This window comes from Sander vitreus, chromosome 15 (genome assembly GCF_031162955.1).
Source record: "Sander vitreus isolate 19-12246 chromosome 15, sanVit1, whole genome shotgun sequence".
NCBI lineage: Eukaryota > Metazoa > Chordata > Actinopteri > Perciformes > Percidae > Sander > Sander vitreus.
In genome coordinates this window covers 27,776,968-27,794,038 of record NC_135869.1, presented here as the reverse complement: position 1 = coordinate 27,794,038, position 17,071 = coordinate 27,776,968, and the positions used below count along the sequence as shown (strand labels likewise).

At 43.0% G+C, this 17,071-nt stretch overlaps 1 protein-coding gene across 2 annotated transcripts in view; it reads left to right on the top strand.

The window, feature by feature from the left end:
• Nucleotides 1–17,071, top strand: part of LOC144529730 (myosin-9-like) — a 57,341-nt gene that overhangs the window by 12,239 nt on the left and 28,031 nt on the right. The window contains exons 2-11 of one of the 2 annotated variants that reach the window (XM_078268994.1): nt 8,856–9,187; nt 11,517–11,673; nt 13,050–13,077; nt 13,232–13,325; nt 14,047–14,067; nt 15,689–15,781; nt 15,887–15,950; nt 16,090–16,188; nt 16,367–16,510; nt 16,637–16,732. In XM_078268994.1, the coding sequence (XP_078125120.1) occupies nt 8,861–9,187; nt 11,517–11,673; nt 13,050–13,077; nt 13,232–13,325; nt 14,047–14,067; nt 15,689–15,781; nt 15,887–15,950; nt 16,090–16,188; nt 16,367–16,510; nt 16,637–16,732 (1,123 nt within the window). In that variant the 5' untranslated portion in view covers nt 8,856–8,860. The remainder of the gene's footprint in view (nt 1–8,855; nt 9,188–11,516; nt 11,674–13,049; nt 13,078–13,231; nt 13,326–14,046; nt 14,068–15,688; nt 15,782–15,886; nt 15,951–16,089; nt 16,189–16,366; nt 16,511–16,636; nt 16,733–17,071) is intronic. The other variant, XM_078268995.1, reaches the window with a different exon arrangement.

The following is a 17,071-nucleotide window of genomic DNA, read 5'->3' as shown; positions in this document are numbered from 1 at the left end:
ATCCTAGTCATATTGGTACTAGAGTTCCTACTGTTCCTCATACCAACTGCTATAATTATTAATCCTATTTCTCCATATCTACAGTATATATCTGTATCGGTGTCTCACCAAGAGTCGGGGTCTGTCCGAGGTTACTGCCTGTAATAAGGACGTTTAGGGGTACTTTTTGAGGGGTACTTTGGAGGACTGCAGGGGGTACGTCAGCGCTTTTTAAAAAGTTTTTGTCACTATTTTCGACCTCTTCCTACTGTCCTACCTTCCTTCCTTCCTACTGTCCTACCTTCCTTCCTTCCTACTGTCCTACCTTCCTTCCTTCCTACTGTCCTACCTTCCTTCCTTCCTTCCTACTGTCCTACCTTCCTTCCTTCCTTCCTACTGTCCTACCTTCCTTCCTTCCTACCTTCCTACTGTCCTTCATTCCTACCGTCCTACCTTCCTTCCTTCCTACTGTCCTACCTTCCTTCCTTCCTACTGTCCTACCTTCCTTCCTTCCTTCCTACTGTCCTACCTTCCTTCCTTCCTACTGTCCTACCTTCCTTCCTACCTTCCTTCCTACCGTCCTACCTTCCTTCCTACTGTCCTACCTACCTTCCTTCCTACCTTCCTTCCTACCGTCCTACCTTCCTTCCTTCCTACTGTCCTACCTACCTTCCTTCCTTCCTACTGTCCTACCTACCTTCCTTCCTACCTTCCTTCCTACCGTCCTACCTTCCTTCCTTCCTACTGTCCTACCTACCTTCCTTCCTACTGTCCTACTGTCCTACCTTCCTTCCTTCCTTCCTACTGTCCTACCTACCATCCTTCCTTCCTTCCTACTGTCCTACCTTCCTTCCTTCCTTCCTTCCTACTGTCCTACCTTCCTTCCTACTGTCCTACCTTCCGTCCTTCCTACCGTCCTTCCTTCCTTTTCTAGGTTTTTGAAACTATTTTTCCAGCTATTCTTGCCTTACTTCCTTCTTTCTACCGACTTTTTCCAAGTTTTTACGTGTTTTTAAAAAGTTTTTGTTGCCTTTTTTTTCATCAGAATTTAAATGTTTTTCAGCTGCATGGCTGCTGTTTGGTAAATCCACCGCTGGTCAGGGGGTACTTGGCTTAAAGACATAATTCAAATGGGCTACATTATTGAAACGTTTTGGTCTAGACTGCAGAGTCTCCTGAGATATCTCCTGTTGTGATTTGACACTAAAATAAATAAATGCATTGAATTGTAGCTCTTCCCTTTTCCTCTCCTCTCCTGGCTCCTACTGCGCCTCTTTCTCCGAGTCCTGGCCACTGCATCACTTCCTCTTAGTAACCACATGCTGGTCTCTGGGATGATGCCGGTTTCTAAAACTGGCCTCTGTTCCCTTCCTTGGTTTCCACGGTTCCTCTCTCAAGAGGAAGCAGGGCTGCAACTAACGATAGTTGTCTGTGTTGATTAATCTGTAGACTATTTTCTCGATAAATCGATTTTAGATGTTTGGTTTATAAAATGTTAGAAAATAATGGAAAACCGTCGATCAGTGTTTCCTAAAAAGCCCAAGATGACGTCCTCAAATGTCTTGTTTTGTCCCCAACTCAAAGACATTCAGTTTACTGTCCCAGAGGAGAGAAGACACTAGAACATGTTCACATTTAACAAGCTGGAATCAGAAAATGTTGTGTTTTTTCCCATAAAAAAATGACTCAAACCATTTCAAAATAGTTGGCGATTCCTTTAAAAGTTAACAAGGAATCAATTAATCTTTGACGCTTGAGTCAGGACACTGCTAACTCTGTTATCATTTGGGCATTTAGAATATAATCCGTCTGTCAGCGTTCATAAAGCTCAAGGATCTTTGCCAAGGCTTGGCTTCGGGATGACTGTGTTTTCTACCCACTGCCATGTATTCAATTAATGAGTAATCCTTGTCATGGTTATCTAGACCAGCTAATCTCATCGTAAATGGATCTCGACAGAATAGATACTGAATGCTTTCACAGCCAAGCGTGTTGCAAGGTGACAAGACTTTAGAGAAACCTTGATTCTTACAGGATTATGGAGGACTTGGCAGGGCGGCAGCAGGAACATGAGCCAAGCGCGGGGGGCATGCATTATGACTGCCAATGCACACAGTTTTATCTCAAAGTCAAGTCAACATCCATGTTTTCCTACAACCGTCAAGTCTCCGCAAGGGAAGGCCTACGTCTAAAACTGTCTGATCCCTCCTTTTTTTTCTACTTTCTATATAGAACAGCGCTTGTCAAACTAGAATAGCTGTTGGGAGTATTTTAGTCTTCATGCTACTCTCTGGAGAGCTAGTTTTAAAGTGTGTCATCGAGTTATCTGTGGCAAGCATGTGAGTCAGATTTCAACAGACTTTACTACGCATAGTGTCCAAATTACAGCTGGAACGCTTAAGTTGGTTTCCAGAAAATGAATAGGCAACATATTGATAATCATAAGTCATTTTTCAAGCAGAAATACCACGATTCTTAGTTTTTAAATATTCTTCGTCTGTGTGATAGTGAGCTGATTATCTTTGGGTGTTGGCCTGTTGGTCAGACATAAAAACTGAAGACGTCATCTTGAAGTTGACTTTTGTTACGCATTTGTAAGTGTTTTCTGACTTTTTTTTAAACAATCTCGAAAATGATCGTCAGATTAATTGATAATGAAAATAACTGTTGTAATGCAGTTTGATTGCAGCAATAGACGGTGTCTGTTTGTTACAAGTGTTTGCTTGCTGTTTTTATTGCAGCCAACATGCCTCCCTGCATCTGAGTGTAGTTTTAAAACGCTGCAAGCTAAAGCAACACCAGAGCTTTGGGTGTGTTCAGCCTGTTCTATTTCACTTCTTGTTTTTGCCAAACAACAAAGCCATGTGTAGTCAGTCATGGCTCCTAATCAACTCTGCATGGGGCCAAATGATCCAAGCGTACTGGAGCAACTAACAGACAAGTTGTATTTTAAAGCAGCATGCAAACATTCAGACACACACATACACAAAGGCACTGAGCGCTCAGATCTGTTCGATCTACGGAGCTTTGGAGGTGATGCTGAAGTCACACATGACCTGCTGATGGGAGAGAAAATAAGGGGAGGAAACGGGAAGGAAAAGCCAGATAATAGGTCTGAGAGAGATGTAAGGAGGGAGGCATAGAGGACAGAAATCTGTGGAATGCCGTTGCTCGCCGTCTCTCCCTGATGATAAAGGGTGACTATGGGAGGAATGTGACCCTGAAAAGACTTGGATAAACAGAAGGGGAGAGGGCAGGGGGTTAGGACTCTGAAGAGAGGGAGAGAAGGGTGGCTGAAGGCAGAGGAGGCAATGTGGAGCCAGCTGAGAATTAAAACAGGGCTAATTTCCCCCCCCCACGTTCTGTTACAGGATAGGGTTGGTACTCGCAGGATGAGTTTGGCGGCGGGTTGAGCGGTGACGGATTTCAGCTGTAGTGCAGCCTGACAGTGTGTTGATAGAGGATGGAGGGAGGCAGGGGTCATGAGAAGAATGGCTCTCCCTCTGCTTTCTTTCTCACAGATCACGGTTAATGTGCTGGAACATACGGGACCGGCGTAACTCGTTAAACACAGCAACCCTACTCTTTGCTCTCTCTGAAGATTCTCAAGGGTCTGCCCCCCTTTTTTCAGTACAGATGAAGGAATGCTGCGTAGTTTGCATTTTGCCAGGAGCATAATTGATTTGGTGATTATTTTCTTTTTGCAGTTGTTGTGTGATGGTTGTCAGAAGTAGAGCTTGATCGGTGCTTCGGACAGGCCTCTAGAAAGTTAGATTTTTTTTATCAAATGTAAAACCCTGCTCAGTAAGATCTTAATCACAAATGCAACTTCTACTTATAAGATCAATCTTTTCCCCTAATTGTTGTTGAAATGCATGAATAAAAACATCTTGTGCACTGTTGTGTACAAGCAGTGATTTATGATCATTTGCGTGAGAGAACTGAGATTTGGGAACCAGAACCTCGTCCCACTGGACAACGTTGCTATTCAAAAATACTCTCACAGACATGAACCAGCTGGTTCTATTCCAGACATGATGATAGATGTAACATTGGGCTGGACCTGACCTCTGCTGTGATTTCCATAGTGTTTGCATATTAGCAACACAGCAAGCCTCTATAGCCCGCATTTTGATCCGGGCTTATCCATTTTCACAACAAATGTTGGCGTGCCTAGTTGCGCGCCAAACCAAAAAGACAGAAAGCTGTTTTCAAACTGCAATGGCGCAACACTCAAAGTGGAATTTGGCAGATTTCCCGACTTTGAGACTCCTACAGATTTCTAAAGAACCAGAGTTTTAATTTTCAGGAAGTTGTAAAAAAAAATAAATCAAGTTATTATTGTTTTGCTTGATTTGCTAAACTGTATGATAGCTAAGGAGCTTTTTTTCCTGGCTTTTTCAGGGCTTTATGTCGACCAAACTGTAAGTGAGAAAGCTATATGAGACATGCAATAAAAAAGTCAAAGGTGTTTGACTTTTTTGAAATAAAAGCATGTCAATAAACTTCACGTCTGGCCGTCGATGTCATTCTCATTTCCAGTGTGGCCCTTAGTGACGTTGAGTTTGACCCCCCTGCTCTAATAGGGCAGCTCTCGGTTTTCCCGCTGCAGGTGAGGGGACGTTAAAGGCTCTGACACACCAACCCGACGGCCGGAAAAAGTTCCTCGGAACCCGCCGAAGCGACGCCGACTTGAGCGTACGTTCTGCGCGTGCGCGGGACGTAATATGTCTCCATAACAGCAGGCGGCGCTAATCTGTATTGCCGCCCAAAAACTGAAAACCGGCAGCTGATTGGACGAACGCGTCACGTGGGTCTGGTTTCTCCCGGATTTTACAACCGAGCATCATGGCGTCTCGTTCAGAACACGATCTCATATTGTCCTAAAATAGTTCACCAAAACGTGTTTCTGGAAACATCTGAAGAGAGAAACAGGCCGTGCAGCTGCTGAATCTGTCTTCATTTCAGATCAACAAAGGTCAGTTTAGAAGATCTTCATCAGATGTTGAGAGACTCTAGTCACGCTCATCCCGCTCGCCATTCCCGGGTTAGCTCTCCACCAATCAGATGGGTCATTGAGTCTGACTGCCCGCCTTCTGATTCAACATGTCAAATCGGCCCAAATGATCGGCCCACCGACCTCGCCAGACTGTCAGACGGCCGATAATCGGGTTGGTGTGTCAGCGCCTTCAGAGAGGCTAGCGACCTGGGGCTGCTGGGAAAACGGTGTCATGCTCCTGCTGTGTCGGAATGATAATTGAGACGGTAAAGTCTGGGGCCTCAGTGTCAGGGAAAGCACGTCATGTTCAGTTAATTGCCCAGGGTATCTCTGCCTTTGCTTCAGTTGGGCAGGTTGGCTCTTCTTTTTCCTCGGTACTGGCCAAACTCGTCTGGTCACTTTCTCTATTTGGGTTAAACTGCAGCACTCCCTGTCAACATGTTTCTGTCAGCTTTCAGAGGCGTGTTAAGGCAAGAACAGTTTGTGCACAGCTTGGCCTATGTACAAAATATTGTTTATATTCGGCAGTGTAGTTATGTTAGGAAATTTTGTTTTTGGTTCACTGCAAATTATGGCAGCAACTAATGATTATTTTCGTCGTTGATGAAGATAATAATCTGTGGATTGGGTTCTGGATTAATAGAGAAGTTGTTTGGTCTCTAAAATGTCAGAAAATGGTGAAAAATGTGGATCAGTTTTTCCCAAAAAGCCCAAGATGACGTCCTCAAATGTCTTGTTTTGTCCACAACTCAAAGATCTTCAGTTTCCTGTCCCAGAGGAGAGAAGACACTAAAAAATATTCATATTTAACATGCAGCTCTACTGCAAATGTTATGGTGAACTTCATCTAGTTTGACAGTCAGCCTCGCTCTTGGATCTGCTCATCGCTCCTTGTGACACAACATTGAGAAACAAATAGTTTGAGGACATCCTCAAAGTGCGTACTCAGTGCAGTTTTTACATAAATTGTGTATTTAAAATGCACCGCACATGTTGACTTTTCTAACGGTTGTAGAAGCTTGTTGGCAAGTCTTCTTCCCGTTCAAACACAGACCTCCACTGTGGTGATCATTTTATTCTAGTGTTACTGTATTTACTTTAAGACAAATGTATACAAACATATCAAAGTCTTAAAAAGGGAAACTTAGAAAGAGATGATAGGCTGCAGAGAGAGAGTCCAATAGCTTATACACATAGGCACACATACAATATGACATCCACGCACATATATATATATATATATATATATATATATATATATATATATATATATATATATATATATATATATATATATATATATATATATATATATATATATACTACAAAAATACAAAGAACGATATCAATAGTGTGCCCTTACAGTGAAGTTTGCATGTTTAAAGGAGCAGTGTGGAAAAAATGCAGAAAGGTGCAATGGTATCATAGTGCAAGAGAGTGTCTTCTATATATATTGAAGTACAATGTATTAATTGTTTCAATGCGGCTACTTACTAAATCAGAAAAATAAACCAAGAAACACTCAACAGATCGTCACTACTTTTGAGAATGCTAGAAACCATAAATTATAAACGACTACTAGACGACTCTGTGGTGTTCTCAAACAAAACTTCCTTTGATCCTTTATCTTTATGGTTTCTCTGAAACAGAAACGCAAACAGGAATGGACAAAAAGGGCTTTTGTTTCCTGACTTAGTTACTGGGTTTAGTCCCTGGAACTATTTGACTGATAAGGGCCACAAGTCATGCAGAGGTTTACCCTTTGTGTCCACGATCAACCACAATCGACTCCCCTCCTCCCTCCGTCTGAGCAGATATACTCGACCAACCAGTAGGATCAACAACAAAGACCTGCTCCCTCACAGGCTTCCCACCAGCAGACAAACTGTTTGCTGGGAGATAAAATCTGTTACTCTGGGCAAATGTTTCTCCTCTGTCACCCGGATGTTCCAGCAGCTGGAATTTGGATTAATTGTTCACAGCAATTTGCCAAAAAAGGAACACGGCTCCTGGTTTGACATGGTCGTGTTCTGTGTCGACCCGACCCTGTCTTGAGCAGACTCTTCCTGTCGTACATCCTGACAGTGGTGACCTTTTGCATTCCTCCGAGATAGTGTGAAGATGGAAGTGTAGCGAAGGTCTGGTCAGATGATATTCAAGATGTGCAACAATTCATGCATATAATTGTTTTTACTGTGATGTCGGATAGCAAACATTTAAATGATAATTAGGAAGACCCATGGGCAGCAGCATGTCTGGTTTGATGACCCCGGAGTTTCCCACTTCCATCCACTTTTGTAGTCCCGTATGTACAACAATGAGACAAATTATACACAGTTGGTGGACCAACAGAAAACCACAAAACAGTCCTACAAAGACAGAAGTTGAGAAAGTAGGATTCAAAGTGTTAAAGTGCCCATATTATGAAAAAATCACTTTTTCTGGGATTTGGGGAGTTATTTTGTGTCTCTGGTGCTTCCACACGCATACAAACTTTGAAAACCACCATCCATGCTGTTCTGAGTGAGATCCGGTTTCTGAATGTGTCCTGCCTTCAGTCTCCGGGTCAGCTGGTCAACATCTGCACGGCTTTCTACGTCACTAGCTGAGACGAGGGGGCTAACCGTAGCATGCTAGCGTTAGCGTGCTAGCTCGTTCTGAATGGCAAAACACTGCTACAACACACACTAGTTCACCCTAATCTACAAAAGAACTACTTCCATGTCCCTGTTCTGCAGGTATTCCACACAAAGGTGGAAGTGTTCCCTCGTTTAGAAGAAGTCTCCCAGCTAATGCTGCCTTGTACTTCTGAAGTTGGAGAAACAGCTAGTTAGCTCATGTAGTCCTTACCTAGCTACTGAGCATGTAGTCCTTACCTAGCTACTGAGCATGTAGTCCTTACCTAGCAACTGAGCATGTAGTCCTTACCTAGCTACTGAGCATGTAGTCCTTACCTAGCTACTGAGCGTGTAGTCCTACCTAGCTACTGAGCGTGTAGTCCTTACCTAGCTACTGAGCATGTAGTCCTTACCTAGCTACTGAGCATGTAGTCCTTACCTAGCTACTGAGCATGTAGTCCTTACCTAGCTACTGAGCATGTAGTCCTTACCTAGCTACTGAGCATGTAGTCCTTACCTAGCTACTGAGCGTGTAGTCCTTACCTAGCTACTGAGCATGTAGTCCTTACCTAGCTACTGAGCATGTGCGACTGCCAACAAAGATGTTCCAGCAGTGAGAGGTCTCACTCTGTAGCTAAAACAGAGACCTGAACACAGGGTGAAAAGAGGAGCTGCAGCAATGAGCAGTACAACAAAAATATGGTGTTTTTTGAAAATTAAACCATGTAAACCTATTCTGGTACAACCTCAAAATACAATTATGAAAATGAGCACGATATGAGCACTTTAAGGCAAACTGTAACAGAGGTTGCAATACAACCAATAAGTCGAATGAGGGAGTCCGTCGTTTTGGTCTTAGTCCACTAAGATTTCTTTAGTCTCAGTCTTTTTTTTTTAATGCTATTTCATGCTGAATGACTTACTTCCAAGAAACTATGAGCACATCTCTGGTAAACACAAGATTTAAACTGGTGCTTTTGCACGATTCTTTGTGGAGAAACCCAGTTTTACAGATCTGTCCATTGAATCAACTTATCGACTAGTGGACAAAATTGAACTAAGTGTTAGTCGACTAATAATTTCTTAGATCAGGACAGCCCCAATGAATTCATCATTAATCTGTTTCATATTTTTTGTCGTTTGATGTCTGAATTTCTGACCCATCTCCACGATTTCCTTAATTTCCCAGCACTAACTTCTCTCTCTCTCTCTCTCTCTCTCTCTCTCTCTCTCTCTCTCTCTCTCTCTCTCTCGAACAGCTACTATGTCGGCCGCAGACAAGTTCCTGTACGTGGACCGCAATGTGGTCAACAACCCACTGGCGCAGGCGGACTGGGCCACCAAGAAGCTGGTATGGGTGCCCTCGGAGCGCCTGGGCTTCGAGGCCGGCTCTGTGAAGGAGGAGCGCGGCGACGAGTGCGTGGTCGAGCTGGCAGACTCGGGGAAGAAGATCAAGGTGAACAAGGATGACATCCAGAAGATGAACCCGCCCAAGTTCAGCAAGGTGGAGGACATGGCGGAGCTCACCTGCCTGAACGAGGCCTCTGTGCTGCACAACCTGAAGGAGAGATACTACTCTGGTCTCATATATGTGAGTGTGAAGCCGTCATGGACGCAAAATGACTCAAACCAAGCATTGATTCATACATTGTACCTAATTTTGCTTAAGTATGTAGCAGTGATGCATGGGGCACCTCCGCAGGCGTAGAGACACGCTCCGCAGGCGTAGAGACACGCTCCGCAGGCGTAGACCTGTACCGGTCGCAGGCATCGCTACCAGTTCCGTACTTGGGAAATGGCTGCATGTGTCCATGCACGCATCATCGTAGCTGCACGACCGCTACAATCTGCTGCTTTCCGCAGACGCGAAATGTACAGTATGTCCAAGCTTTCCGGACGGGTGAACTGGGACTCGGTTGCCCGCGATGGTTAACGTTGGCGGTCAGAGGAGGGGGAAAAAAAAAAAAATCTAAACTAGCATTTTTAGTTTCAGTGCAAGTGTTTTTCTCCAAATGTTTCTTTGTAGTCTTAAATTAAGATTTTAGGAATATGTCAGGTTTAAAAAACAAAGTACAGCTATGCGTTGCTATTTTCTGGATGTGCTTGCTTGTCCAAAAAAAGATTGAAGGAAACTTAAGCACTCCAGAGTGTAATGTTTAAAAAGCCTTTTAATATCTTCTTGGCTTTACATTAAACAAATGCCTACTTGTTTTAGCCATTAAGGCTTCCATCAGGGCAAGTACAAAATGGTCGCCTTTGGGCTGTCTCTTTTAACTAATTGGCAAGTGATTGCATGGTCAGTATACATGGGTAATAAGTCACATGACAGACCATGTTGCGCAGAGGAAATCAAAAGACAACCCAATAAAAGGACAAAATAGCAATAAACAAGCAGAAAAAATGCATACAAAACATCATTAAACCTCTTAATCTTTAGGCAGAGCAGCCTATCCCATCATTCATCAGGGCAAAGGATTATCAGAATAACTATGTCCCATTGGCATTTTCCTTTTCATTGTTATGAAATCCCCGCTGTGTTATAGAGAACAATCTGCCATGGCCAGTCTCCAAACCAATGTATCTCCCCGTCCAACCTCCTAATTATCTCATTAAGCCCCATTGTTTAAGACAACCCATTGTGTGCAGATTGTCACTGCAGAGACAGTGTACAATCTACTCAGATACTCATGGCATGCAGGCGTTTTCTCTGTCCCTCTCGTCTCTGTTGTTATCTCCCTCCCTTCTCTGTGTGTTTGGAGTTATCTTGTAAACAGGAAGCTGCAGGGAACAATGCAGTCCCACACATGAGATGTAAAGAAGGAAGGGGCATCCAGTTTTTACAGTGATGGACATGGAATGTAAATCGTGTTGTAACTGCTATTACTTCCCCCATAATTTATGTTGTGTATCCCCATGTGGTGGCCTGGGAGTGATTTGCTCTCTTCGACTCTGTGGTGTGTGTGACCCGGTCAGATCAACACAGCCTGTTGTCCCCTCCCTCGCTCCCCCCAGAGATCCAGGCTACGCTTGGTTAACGTGGTGCCTCCAGGCTCTGTAGTCTTTAGATGGACCGTTTCTCAGGGGAGAGCGGGTGTACAACAGCGGGAGAGATGCCTGGTACAGACTTGCTGGGAGGGCAGCACAGGAATGCAGCACATAGAAAAAACCAGTCTGACGTTATGGTAGGAGAACGAGTCCAGATACACAAAAGAAAAGATTCTGTGGAGTTTATAGAAAGGAAAGAAGAAGGGTTTCAATGTTCAGAGCAGAAAAGAGAATTCCACCATGTCGACCTGAGATATGACTTGGCTAACCTGTAGAGTAGTTTTACTAACATAAAACATCAGTTGCTCAGCAGCAGGGTGGGGTCGCGATTACATAATATATGAGGGAAACCAATCAGAGTTCATGAGAAACTTCCAGCTCCCTCTTGATGGGGGACGGCCTTAGTATTGAATCAGTGCCAAGAATAACTTCTACAACAACTTAGTATATCATCACTGTAGGGCAGAAACCTTATACTGTATGTCCATATTTTATCATAAAAATAATATAATAATGCCATTGGTCCCTCTTTACGTCCGTCTCTGGGTTTTAATTATTTAAACACTGACCGTCAATTTGATCTGACTTTGTCTGAAGTAAATGGCTCAAAAAATGCTTTCAAATTAGCCTTTTTTTCATGTTTTTTAACAGTTTAGGACATGCAAGGTTTCCCCTGACAGTGATGATATGAAATGACTAGTGTTCCAGTCCACGATCCTAATTCTGCTCTGCACACTAAATGGAGACTTGCAAATCTCCTTCATGATATTTCCCGGTCTGTAGAACAACCGAAACCCTCCTCTACCACCGGTACCTTCACTTCTTCTTATTCCATGTGCAGCTTTTCTTTTGAACGCCTCTCATCTGTCCTGCAGACATACTCTGGGCTCTTCTGTGTCGTCATAAACCCCTACAAGAACCTGCCCATCTACTCAGAGGAGATTGTTGAAATGTACAAGGGCAAGAAGAGGCATGAAATGCCGCCTCATATCTATGCCATCACCGACACAGCTTACAGAAGCATGATGCAGGGTAAGTCATTCTCCCCCCCCACCGCTATAAACTGTCATGACTATTGCTTGAGAATATTATAAGGAAATAATGCAGTGGAATTTAACATCTGCTGGCCTACATAATGCCCTTTCTTGCTTTGATTCAAACCTTTGCCAGTTATTTTTGCAGCCCAAAGCTTGGAATATGGGTCAACGTCAATGCAGCTACTGTTCTCCGAGTAGTACACAGAGTTATAAACTGTAAGGCCCCTAAGAGAATAGGTTGTGCGCATGCATACTTCAATATAGACAGTTTATTTGTGTCAGTACGCTCTCTGAAAAATGACATGCAGGGCATGGGAGTTTGTGCCTTCATATGGAAGTCTAACAGGAACCAATCGCTGCAGAATATTTGATGTGATACTAGCAGAGTATTCATACAATTTCAGAAAATACCAGACGCTCCCGATTCAAACTAAGAAAGGTTGTATTTAAAAAAAGGTGCATGATGTTTCTCCTGTATAGCTCATTTGTCACATTCTTTTGAAGAGTATACAGGAGAGGTAAAAACCAAATCTTGTTCTTAAGACATTTTCAAGACTAGTTAACAGTGACTGTGTTAGGTCCTTTTAAGTGCTGCTCTTACTTTGCTAATGCAGAGTTCCTGTGTTTGGCATATGTCATCTTGTTGTTTTGAGGCTTTTCAACGTGTGTGTATATGTGTGTGTGTGTGTGTGTGTATATATATATATATATATATATATATATATATATATATATATATATATATATATATATATATATATATATATATATATATATATATAGCCCGTTACAGCAACCAGAATAAAACCTAACTTACATTACATGTCATTTAGCTGATGCTTTCATCCAAAGCGACTTACACTTGCTATATATGTCAGAAAGATGCCGTGTTTAGTGTCTTGAGTCATTCACAACAAAAGCTGAACATCCGAAGCAACAGTTGGTATTTCCTGCAGGGCCTTTGTATTGTAATGTGTTTATTTAGTCCACGTCCTGTAAGTGCTCTTAGCTCGACAGTCGAGCCCCATTTTAGCCCCGTTTTCCTGATGTGTTGTCTGTCATGCACACGTCCCATGAAAAAACAATGCCCCCTCTGTCCCATTTGTGCTCTTTTTCTCCATGTTTGGCTCCAGCAAAGACCACATTATGGGAGGAGAACGGTGATTAGCTGGTTAGTTTGAAACCGAGCAGCACCTCTTTCCAGTCACAGGAAGCCGGATATTGATTTCCTGTCTGTGGCTATTGTACTTCCTGTTGTACCGACTACAAAACTGTATGCACTGTGGTGATAACATATGCTCATTTAGAACATGCAGCGTAGTTGATCTGTGAAAGGCTGCATAATCCAACATTTGTACATCTTTTCTGCAGATCGCGAAGACCAGTCCATTCTTTGCACGTGAGTTACAATCTAGTTACAACTAGATCACATAACACGTTGGACTAGCAATACTTCTATTAACATTCATGTAATGGTTTTGTCTGCCACTCTTTTGTTGCCTTCTCTAAATGATTTGTTTTGACTCTCTTATTTATCTCCGTTTGTCTCGCAGAGGCGAGTCTGGTGCCGGTAAGACAGAGAACACCAAGAAGGTCATCCAGTATCTGGCTCACGTGGCCTCCTCTCACAAGACCAAGAAAGATCAGGTCAGTCCTGCCTCTGATCCACACAGTTCATCCCTAAAAACTTTCCCTCCCATTACTCTTTTACATCCTCCAGTCACACCTTCTTTATCATTACAATGTACTCCCTTCATCCCTCACTTCATTCCCTGCTGTTGCTTTTTATCTGAATTATTTTCAGGTGAGACACAATCGCTAATTTCCTTCCAGTGTTTTCATCTTCCAGGAACGACATTTTCCTATCCCTCTTAGCACACTTGACTGTGTGTGCCTGTGATTGAACCTGTGATTCCCACCCTCTAGTGTGAATGCATACTTGATTGTGTACATGATTACTCCATCACATGGTTGTGTATTCAAACAGCTTATTTTCTGCAGTAGACAAACTTGGCTGTGATACAGCCGCCACAGAAAAAAGAACTACATTCAAAGGGGAAAAGTGGGGGATGGCAATCAAGATAATAGCTCTGCAGGCACAGAGTAACAGTAGTGCAGATTTTTTAAGAATTCTGGCACGCTGACATGTTACATGGACCAGAGGCCTTACTGCATCTTCTCATCAGAAATAAAACTACCATGTAGCAATCGAGCATTACGTCAGACTCTGCTGGAAAACCTGCACTACTGTTATCTGGCCTGCCAGCTTCATGATAGATGCTGAAAGCAACATAGAGGGGTTTGATGAAAACCACATCTATCATATCTTTTTTTTTTTGAGGTTGTATTTCTCTCTTCCCACCAACAGAACAGCTCGATCCTGTCACATGTGAGTTAACTCTCTCTCCCTTCATTCGCTCTTCCTCCCCCACCTGCTTTCTGTCATCACCTTCCTCCTCGGTCCTCCTACCCCTCACCCCTCTTCCTCCCTCTCTTTCCCCTCGCTGGAGCGCACGGTTGTGGGAGTCACTTTGTGTTAAGGGCAGAGGTGACATGTCTTGCCAGCCAATAGGAAATGGGGAGGAAGTTTTTTTCCAGGTCAGGGGCAGCCGTATGTGTTCCTGCGAAAAATTCAGCCAGACAATAGTAGGATAAGGGGGAGGAGTCTTTGCAACAACAAAAAAACCCTGCAATTCTTTTGGTCTAATTGATGCATTTATAGATTTGTCTGGTTGAATTTTTCATCATTTGTATCGCTGCTCGAGTCTGAAGTTTGACTGCTTTTTGATTTTTGCTTTTCTCGCATAAAACAAATAGCTTGGGCAGTGTTTGTGTGTTCAACACACACCGCAGCATCAGTTTATTTATCAAGAGGTTCAGTGAAAGATCAGTAATCCAGAATTAGATTTGCTGTATAGTTTGAGTTGATAATCCAGGGCCCTCAGGAAGCCCACAGGCTTCTGCAGTGTTGTCCCTAGGCTTGTGGAAGCCTTAGGTGCAGTTATTTACCGGGGGCTTTAGGGGTCCCCCCTCCTTAAGACATTTTACCATTATTATCACCATATCTGTGTCTAAAATGTAAAAGCTGGAGCAGATAATAAATAACACTCAAAAAGCTTAAAGACAAAACAGCCATTAGATGTGAGGAAAGTCATTTAGTTGTTAAGTGCTGCCCAAAGCGGCCTGGGCGCTGCGCCTAGGCCTTCTAATGTCAGGGGAAAACCCTGTTCTGACAAACATTTGTACAGTAGAACGTCATTGCTTTGATTTCTTTAAACTCAACATGTAATATGTACTTTACTCATGAATCCAGTGCAGTGGTAGCCTTTGGATTTTGGCAGATGCCGTTCCTTGTTTTTTTTTGCTGGATAAATATGACTGATCATCAGCTAAATAGGTGAAGGAAAAAAGTGAGGTAGCTGTGGCAAGACCTTGCTGGAAAGCACAAATGCTTAGCAAAGCCTTTTCTGGGAGTTAAAAACAAGCCAGTATAGCTTGAAGAAAGACGTTTTCAGAGGTATATTGAAGCCGAAAGGACCGCCCGCTTGTTTGTTTGTTTTGTGCTTTGGGTTCATTGGATTATTCTGCTCTAGGTGATGGGTTGCTGATACGGGTCACAAGGTCTCTGGGTGTTTGCAGATTTGGGCACTAACACGACATTATGTGTGTTGAAAATGCTTGGGTGCGTGTGTTTGTGTATGTTGCTGCCGGTGTGTGTGTGTGTATATACGGTATCCCTCCTTTTTATCACTTTGTTTTACATGTTTTGTACACTCCCATGTCCCCCCTTCTCCTCAGACGTAAGTACATCATGGGCAAACAAACACATTTGTTTATTTAAAAAGACTCCAACTAATCAGTTTCTTACAATGAGTAACATTCTAGTAAATGAATAACCAGTTCTCACGATGCATCAGTCTTGTTAGATCTGATTCCATGGCTGAGAACTATCCTGATTTACGTAAAGCGTACTTTATATTTTGCCTTGCTGTTCTCCGTATTTCCATCAGGGGGAGCTGGAGAAGCAGCTGCTGCAGGCTAACCCCATCCTAGAAGCCTTTGGAAATGCCAAGACAGTGAAAAATGACAACTCCTCTCGATTTGTAAGATTTAGTGCTACGTTTTGGGATTGTGACTTGTTATGAACTGCCTGTTTTCACAGCTGGACTGTTCCACATACCTTTCTTATGTTTTTTTTATCCTCCTAGGGAAAATTCATCAGGATCAACTTTGACGTCAATGGTTACATCGTTGGTGCCAATATTGAAACCTGTATCCTTGATACTGTCATTGCTTCTGTAGTAGTACTTGTGTTTCTTTGTTGGGAGTGTCTCACTGCAGTACACAGTGATTTGAAAATGCAGCCATGGTAGTATCAGGAAAAACTGGCCCTTGACTGATTGGCCACTAGACTTGTTGGAGAAGTCCCGTGCCATTCGCCAGGCCAAAGATGAGAGGACCTTCCACATCTTCTACTACCTGCTCACAGGGGCCGGAGATAAATTGCGCAGTAAGCAACATATTACAAAACTCTCTGTTCAAAGACCGAGTTAGAATTTCTCGAGGATTTGCAGATAAGTAATACATATTTCTGTTTTCATTCTGAAGACTCACAGAAGCCCTTCCTGTAAAGATTTTTAACTTGTCTTTTGCCATTTAACTCACTCCGACCATCCCTTTTCTCTCAGATGAACTCCTCCTTGAAAATTACAACAACTACCGTTTCCTTTCCAACGGGAACGTTACGATTCCTGGGCAGCAGGACAAGGACCTGTTTACAGAGACGCTTGAGGCCTTTAGGATCATGAGTATCCCAGAGGATGAGCAGATAGGTAAGGCAGACAGAAAATTACTGTTAAAATAACTTTCTTTTATTCTTTGAGTGGGACTTTGTTTACCGTCTAGTATCAATGCAACCTAAAACCACCTTTATGCTCCCATTTGTTCTTTGTGTGCAGGCCTGTTGAAGGTGGTGGCCTCTGTACTGCAGCTCGGGAACATGAGCTTTAAGAAGGAGCGCCACACAGACCAGGCCTCCATGCCTGACAACACCGGTAAGTTGGACCTTAACCTGAAATATTTGGCTAAAGCTTGGTGTAAGGTTCTGCGTTGAATCTATGCCGTGGGTACGCATAGATACGGACCCTACGCCGTGACTTTGATACCAGTTCCTTAACGATACTTCTTCGAAACCAAAAAGAAATTACAACAATACACATTACGGCACAAATCTTTTTATTTCTTTTTCAGCTCCTACTACAGCCAATCACAGACATTATTAGATCTTGGTAGACGTATGCTGCATGCTGATTGGCTCACTGACACTGATGAGATTTACTCCTTAGGTATTGTAATCGGTCGATACCTAAAAAGTATTGAATTCGGTACCCAGC